This window comes from Rhinopithecus roxellana, chromosome 15 (genome assembly GCF_007565055.1).
Source record: "Rhinopithecus roxellana isolate Shanxi Qingling chromosome 15, ASM756505v1, whole genome shotgun sequence".
In the NCBI taxonomy this organism is placed as follows: domain Eukaryota; kingdom Metazoa; phylum Chordata; class Mammalia; order Primates; family Cercopithecidae; genus Rhinopithecus; species Rhinopithecus roxellana.
Genome location: NC_044563.1, coordinates 80,760,615 through 80,768,493, shown reverse-complemented (window position 1 = coordinate 80,768,493; position 7,879 = coordinate 80,760,615). Strand labels below are relative to the sequence as shown.

General features: G+C 40.8%; 1 protein-coding gene across 1 annotated transcript in view; it reads right to left on the bottom strand.

Moving 5' to 3' along the window:
* Positions 1 to 549: 549 nt before the first annotated feature.
* The window catches only part of ARHGEF12 (Rho guanine nucleotide exchange factor 12), a 148,823-nt gene continuing 141,493 nt past the window's right edge, over positions 550 to 7,879 (bottom strand). Inside the window, 4 exon segments of the mRNA XM_010356998.2 lie at positions 550 to 4,542; positions 5,101 to 5,170; positions 6,172 to 6,488; positions 7,313 to 7,783. Of these exon segments, the coding sequence (XP_010355300.2) occupies positions 4,532 to 4,542; positions 5,101 to 5,170; positions 6,172 to 6,488; positions 7,313 to 7,783 (869 nt within the window). The 3' untranslated portion in view covers positions 550 to 4,531.

Here is a 7,879-nt window from a genome sequence, read left to right as displayed (position 1 = left end):
GTGCCGAAAGCAAGCAAGCCTTCTGAGCTAAAATGATGTTGGTAAAAGCACAGAAATGTTGGTATGTGAAGAAGCCCAGCACTGGGGACAGGAGTCATAGAGACATATGTTTCAATTAGGGTAGGATTAAAACCAAAGTTATCTTCAAGCGAGTCATAAAAGCTGGCCTATTAACCTCACCGAACTTTATACTTAAAAATAGTTGAAATAGCAAATTTTGTTATATATATTTCACCACAATTAAAAATCAATAATGTAATATACCGAAACCTATCTGATTATACACTTTAAATGGATGAATTATATGATATGTGAATATCTCAATAAAGCTGTTAAAAAAACAACAAACCTACCCCATATGCTAGGGCAAGCCCACCTACCAGCACCGTCATGAAGGTTTAGCCGTGTTGCTAGGGATGCTCCAATAAGCAGGAAGATGTCTGACAGTCACTGACAGTAAAATGAATTACAGGCTCCTCGACTCCTCAACTTTTCTAATACAACTTGGACAAGACAAATCAACCAGAATACAAATAAAAAGTCACATACTTGGTTCCTTTAAGCTTATTTAATATTTGAACTCTTATTTTCTATTTTCCCAGACCCCAGAAAACAGAAAGTTTTTAGATGACCAATTTTTGTTCCAGAAACATACAGCCTTATCAGCTAATTCATAAAAGAGCTATTTTACAAAGGTACATCTGGATAATTAGAACAATAAAGTCTTTTAGGCATTTCAAAATGTGATCAGTAAAAATACATGATTATTAATAAAGTTTTTTTAAAGATAGTTCCAGGTATTTTTTAAAAGCAATTTCTGTTAAAGAGTACATGATTGTATGGTGAACAAGGAAAATAAAATGTTCTAGTAGGAAGAGGCTTATTAAAAATAACCAACAGTGTGCATATTACAGTTACCATTTTTGGAGTATATCTGCTTAGCAGTTGGCACCTGGAAATGGCGGGGAAGGTTTCCTTCTAGGAGGTACTTTTTTTCCTACCAATTTATTATCAAAACCCTCAATACCAGTGGGAAAGGCATAAGGAACAAGGCAAAAGGAACTCTTGAGGAAAGAAAAATTTTGCAGATGACTCTGAAAAGTGGTGGAAATGTCAGGAAAAAAAATGATTTATAAAACAAAAATTGTAATATAAGGGGGAAAAACTAGCCATTAGGAAGCTGACTGTAAGGTCTGCTAATTTTGTGTACTAGCTACTTGAGGTCCTATGCACACAGTTCTCAATGGTGCCCTCTGTGACATATAGGGAAGGAAATATTGACCAAAGCTCTAGTAACTCAAAACCATACATCGACTTCAGAGAAGAAAGCTTCCACTGCGAAATATGGAAGCCCCAATGTATTACACCAAATTTACTAACATCAAAGAGGAAAAAAAGATGCCAGTAAAAGACAATTCACAGGAAGCATAACTGCTTTTCTTAGCTTCTAAAAATAATTTTTAAACGGACTTCTCTATTACCACAGTAGATCCTCCCTCCTACCCCAAAACCAAATAACAACAAAAACTTCTTTAAAAGGGGATTCATCCTTCCTAACAGTCATTAGAAGTTGCTGTGGGAAAAAAGAAAGCCAAAAAGCTTATGAAATATACCTCCCATGCAATATAATATAATATAATACATAGTTACAATTTCGGTTCTAAAAGTCAATATAATTCAAGCAGTCCAAGTTAGGTGATTTTAAAGTATGCAAAATATATAGCTTAGAAGGTAGTAATCACGATGTTAAATTACAGCACTTTGGGGGCTCGCTGATTTGCCTTGATTAACTGTTCTCTGAAAAGGAAGGAGACACTCTACATGTAATTTGCCACTTCATAGCAAAGGAGCCATTAAGCCCACAGAAGACAGCACAGTGTCACAGCAGGTCACTTCCATAGCTAAAATGCAGCCTGCTTGCTCTGGGAAGGTAGCTTTCTTGGTACACTACCTTTGTGCCCTTTAGCAGGGAAGTAGATTTCAACTTCTAGTCACGTCCCTTACAGAAAACTCCTTTGATGGTGACCAGTCTCACTCAAAGACAGCCTGCATATCTAATTCCATCATCCTGAAAGGAAGATGTCATAACCAAAGCCAAATGGATGTGATTATAATGACCAAAATGAAATGGAAGGCGTGGGAGGCCAAGTTGGGATGGAGAAGAGAAGTTAGGTTGATAAGACAAAAAGAACATTCAAAAATTATGAGATATTTTCAGAATTATACTTCATCTTGGGGCTTTGTTTGAAAATCTAGATATGAATTTATTTGAAAGTACTAGAGCTATGGTCAAAGTATTTTTCCAGTTAGTCCTGTTAAGAGTTCCAAGCAGAAACTGAACTGCAGGGAAAGCAAATAATTACTAAGGACAAGATACTGGCTGAACTAGAGAAACTGAAACTTTGCTAACCTACAAGCTTCTTAATTGAGTGCTAGAGAATTACATAATTACCCTGTAGTGTGTGAAGTTAAGAGGAAAGTTTTTATATTTACTTTTTTCCTGATTAATTGCCCCCGATGGTGTTAGTGTCAAGTGGCTACAGGTGTAACCCTTTTAATTGAGAATGACATTATTTCTAGCAGCACAATGTAACCATTTGGTTTTTACTTGTTCCTCCTAAGAGATACAGAAAGTTCCAAATCCCAAGCTTCAATTATATATTAGCTTCTGCTTCTAAAATTTTTAATCCCATTCTGAGTTAAATTATACTTGGCTTATGACTAAAAATATAATTCCAATTTATAGATGAGGTCTAAAGATCCAAGTTGATCTACCTAAAAACACAGATCAGTTTAGGACAGAAACAGAAATCTGGACATAGATAAATAAACTTGCTAAGTTGTAGTGGTGTTTATAAAAGTAGGTGGGCATCCCTTACCATTTGTGGTGAAAAAATAATCTTTGGGCTGCAGGGAAGCATTACAATTACATCCTGGCAACCCACAGAGTTCAGAGGGCACCAATGAAAGATGTGAGCAATGGATGAACTCCTTGTTTATTAACAGAATTTACAGACTTCATTTTAGTTGGCAAAAATACTTCAAAACATATATACCTAATGCACAAGAAAACCAAAGAAAGTCAATATAATTGAAGGAGTTCTCAAATTACAATTCTGAAACATCCTCTGTAGGGTGCTGCTAATGCTACTATTCATCCTAGAGCAGGCAGTTACCAACACCTTGCCTGCAGTGTCCAGTGTATGTGATGGTCTGCAATTTTTAAGGTCAATCATGGCCCAGTGTGGAAAGAGCTGCAGCAGTGAAGTCAGAGGAAGTGCTTCTGGAGCTGGTGTGAGCAGTTCTGCCTTCACCATATCTTTCTCCACTCCACCCTTGGCTCTCCTTTTGACTCAGGGCCCTTTGGCACCATCAGTGCAAAAATTAGAGTCAAACCTCCAGGTACTAAAATTTTACTGGCCTTATAATCAGCAGTACCCGTGACTAATGATAGCCATGATTCAACTCAGTAGTGATTCAATTAGATAACCTTCCCAAACTCTTTACCCACTCCCATCCCACCCCTTCCTTAGCAACTCCCACCCCTGCCACCTATCCGAAGCATTTCCATTTGTTTTTACTTCCTGCTCAATCTGCAGGGACAGTTTTACACAAGTGCCAATGTCTAATGTATAATTATAAAAATGAAATGATACCAAGAATAACAAATTTATAGTCAAGAAAATAAAATTTGCTTTCCTCTCCCACCCAAATCCCAACCCTCAACAGAAAAGACGACAATGGAAGAAAACACACCCATTTTCAAGTGCCTGCTATTTAGTACATTGAGGATTCCTGTTAATTGTGGTTGATCCCAGCTAGAGAAGAGGTGCTTGCCTCAGGGTGGAAGGAAGCCCATCCACTCTCTGACCATACCACCTGGGCACATAAGAGCCACAGGGCATAGCACACCTTTGAGGTGACCCTCAGAGAAGCAGCCCACCGGACAGCAGGGAGCTTGGAATACAGTTTAGTGAAGCAAGGTGCTTCTCCCTTCCCCTTCTCACTTCCTTCTCTTCTACACCTCTCTACCCATCTTGCGCATACCCCATCCTGACCTCTTGGCTTCAGGAGCAGTCGATCCTTGGGTGTACTAAAGACAAAGGGCTAAAACTCTCACTACTCAATTAAAACAAAACAAGGCAAATAAAAATTAAAATGTGCTTTCAAATACGGAATGAAGTCAAATAAATACATCTGATTTTCTCTTTTTCTTAAATCTAAGTACAATTTCATATCCTACACCCAAAGCTCTATACATTTGGTTTTTATTCTGAATCAAAATGAATTTCCGATAGTGAGGAGAGTAGAGTGAGGGAATGGATATTCCCTCACTAACAGATTAGTGCAGCTGCCACACTGTGAAGAACTAGTCCCACTCTGGGCACCTTGGGACATGGCTAATCCCAGGTGGTTCACAGGCAGATCCTCTGTCACACTCTCTCTGCATCCACACTGGAGCCAGGATGTGGTGAGACATGGCTGATACTCCAAATCCAACAACCTGCAGTCACCTCCAGGACACGCGGCTCTAACTTTTATCTGAGAAGAATAAAGATACATGGAAGTGATATTAAGAAAAAGAATATATTAACATTGCAAAGAATACCCATGACATCTGTGGGCGTGGTTCAATCTTTGTTTCTGAATCAGTATGTAAGCAGATGAGTACAAACTGCTGCATGGAACACAGATCCATCTGCAGTCAGGGGAGACACCAGCCACACTGTCAGCAGAGGCAAGTGCACCAACATCAGATGGGGCCAAATCCTCCACACTAGGGAGTCACAGCAGCACCAGTAAGCCTCACACCGAATCTGTGATTTACCAGGCTTCCCACTACTCTGCCTTCTGCTTTGAAAGGTGAAAAGAGAGAGAAGAGGGGATGGTATGGGAACTGACAACTGCAGTTCCTCTTAGAGAAGAGTAGAGTCAGCAGGCATGAGCTTCCGCTTGATATATGATGTTTAGAAACAGGCACTTCTTAAAAGACAGAAAAGAAATGGAATCTCAGAAGGTTTTCACTTCAAAGGATGATAAGTCATTTCATTCAGTGAAGGATGATTAGTCTAGAGTGGGGAACCCATAACTTTTACATACCTGAGTGCTTGTCTGTGAGGGCTGATCCAGCCAGCCTTTGGCAAAGAATGGTGTAACTTTCCTCCACCTTCTGTGAAATAAAACCCATAGGTTTTTTTTATTCAAACATCATGAAAACAAAACAAAACAAAAACTTCTGAAAACAGAAAAGAAGGCCTTTTTACATTACAGGTACAAGCCCCCAAATTTCAAAAATACTAATTTCATCACTAAAAATTTTGTTAATGGGAAGTAAAAAGTAAATTTCATTCCTTTTAACAATTTCTCCATTGAACGAATAACTTAGGATTTTTCCATGTAAAAAGAAAGTAGAGGTGGTAACCATAAATGCAATTCTCCCACCCCGAAGAGTCACCCTGCACATGGTCCTGTCATCGTGTGCATGAGCTCTAGTCATGCAGCACATAAAGCCAAGGCAGCCTGCATACATTATGATGGTCCCTTAAGACTATGGGTGGGGCGCGGGGGCTCACGCCTGTAATCCCAGCACTTTGGGAGGCCGAGGCGGGTGGATCACCGGAGATCAGGAGCTCCAGACCAGCCTGGCCAACATGGTGAAATCCCATCTCTACTAAAAATACAAAAATTAGCTGGGGCCAGGCACGGTGGCTCAGGCCTGTAATCCCAGCACTTTGGGAGGCCGAGGTGGGTGGATCATGAGGTCAGGAGTTCAAGACCAGCCTGGCCAACATAGTGAAACCCCATCTCTACTAAAGATAGAAAAAAATCAGTTGGGCATGGTGGCAAGCATCTGTAATCCCAGCTACTTGGGAGGTTGAGGCAGGAGAATGGCGTGAACCTGGGAGACAGAGGTTGCAGTGAGCAGAGATAGCGCCATTGCACTCCAGCCCGGGTGACCGAGTGAGACTCTGTCTCAAAAAAAAAAAAAAAAAGATAAACAATGCCAATCTCAACTTTTTACCCAGGCCTATTCATGGATAATAGTCAAAGAAAACATACAAATCTAGAACCTGGACAAGTTTATTCATATCAGCATTTTGATCACCCTATTCTTCGCCTCGCTAAATGTTTCTTACAACCAAGTCCTATGGATGTGGAAGCATGAGGTACCTTTAAGTGTTCAAGGTCAGCCTCTATCTTATGAATGTACTCCATGATCTGGCTCTGCGAATCTGCACAAGAGGAGGGACTCTGGATCTCAAAACAGGAATCCTCCATAGCTCCCCAGCGCTGCTGGACCAGAAATTCGGGGGTGAATGGTGAAACTGCCCCATCGGAGTGAGTGTTCTGAGGAGAATGTTGCTGCTGGTGGGTGGATTCCATAGCAGGGATGCCTGTCATGGGCTGCAGGGTAAGTGAGGAAGCAACTTCCTCATCTGTGGAACTCTCCTGCACTGGGTCATAGCCATCAAGGATCAAATAGTTTCCTATGGATAGAGACAGAATAGTTTGATAAGACCAGTGCTGCCATTAGAAAACAGAAATAGCACAGTGTGCTGACAACTTCAATTTGAAAAGTTATTAAGAGAGGGAAAAGCCATTAATTCCTGAGTTTAGTTTTAGGTACATCAGAATTTCCTCACTTCAGATGAAAGCTAAACTCCGCAAACTTTCATGGTAATTTCCAACAAATTTCATTTCAAAAGTTTAAAGCTGGAAACTACAGTGCCTAAATGATCTTACCACCACTTCCCCTGCCAAACGCCTCTCTTGCCCCATCTCCTGCCATTTTTGTCTCCCTCACCCAGTGTTCAATCACCACAAAAAGCTTGCTCTTGACACAAAGCCTCTGCCCCACTCTGCTCTCTGCTGGAACAATCTGCTCCCAGGTACCCACCTGGCTTTATTCCCTCATTTCATTGAGGTCTCTGCTCAAATGCTACCTCTTCAGAAGTCCTATTCCCTGATCATCCTGTTTGCCTTCATTACTCTCTGTCCCCTTAGTCTGACTTATGTTTCTTCCTAATACTTCTGAAGTCTATTTATTTGTTTACTTATTTACCATGCTTCTTTGCTCTAGCTTCATGAGAAGAGGGGATTTTTCCGTGTTTTATTCAATGCTATATCTCCCTGCACCTACGATGAGGTCTGGTACAGAGTAGATTCAGTATTTATCAAACGAAGGAATAAATATTGCACTTGTGTGAACACACACACACACCTGGATACCAACACAACACCCATTTCAACATACAGGACAGTTAGCAATGATCGAAATCAAAATCAAAGTCTAAGTGTGAAAGATACTTGCCTGAGATGCGTAAATTAACATCCTTCTCTTCCTTGTTAACTGCTCCATCACCTTCTGATGGATTCTCATCACTATGTGCTTCACGGGCATCAAAAAAGTGCTCTCCACTGTCATCAAGACCCCCTTCTGGCTCCATGGTAGGCATCTCTGGGGTCATCATCATGTGGTCCATTACTAAAATGTTACTTGCCTGGCTATCCTGGGGTGCCAGTCCCACTGAATCCCGTGGAGCAGAAGATTCAGTTGAAGTCCGTGGACTGTAACAAGTTGCAATGTCACCAGTTCCAGTTCTAAAGGGCCTATGTCCTTCACCAGAATGATAGGCCTTAATATTTTCAGAGTTCTGGATGACACTGTCTGTCTGCAGCCCCTGAGAGGCTGTCCTATATCTTGGGCAATGTCGCCAGTCTTCCTGAGTGCTCTTCTCAGTCAAACCGAGCTGCTGCACCAGCAACTGCTTCAACAAACCCACTAAACGATTTAGGAAGGAGGCGGGAAAAAAAAGCATATTCACAACTATAACCTCAGGCTGCAAGAATTAAATTAGCTGAATTATCAATTATCTTT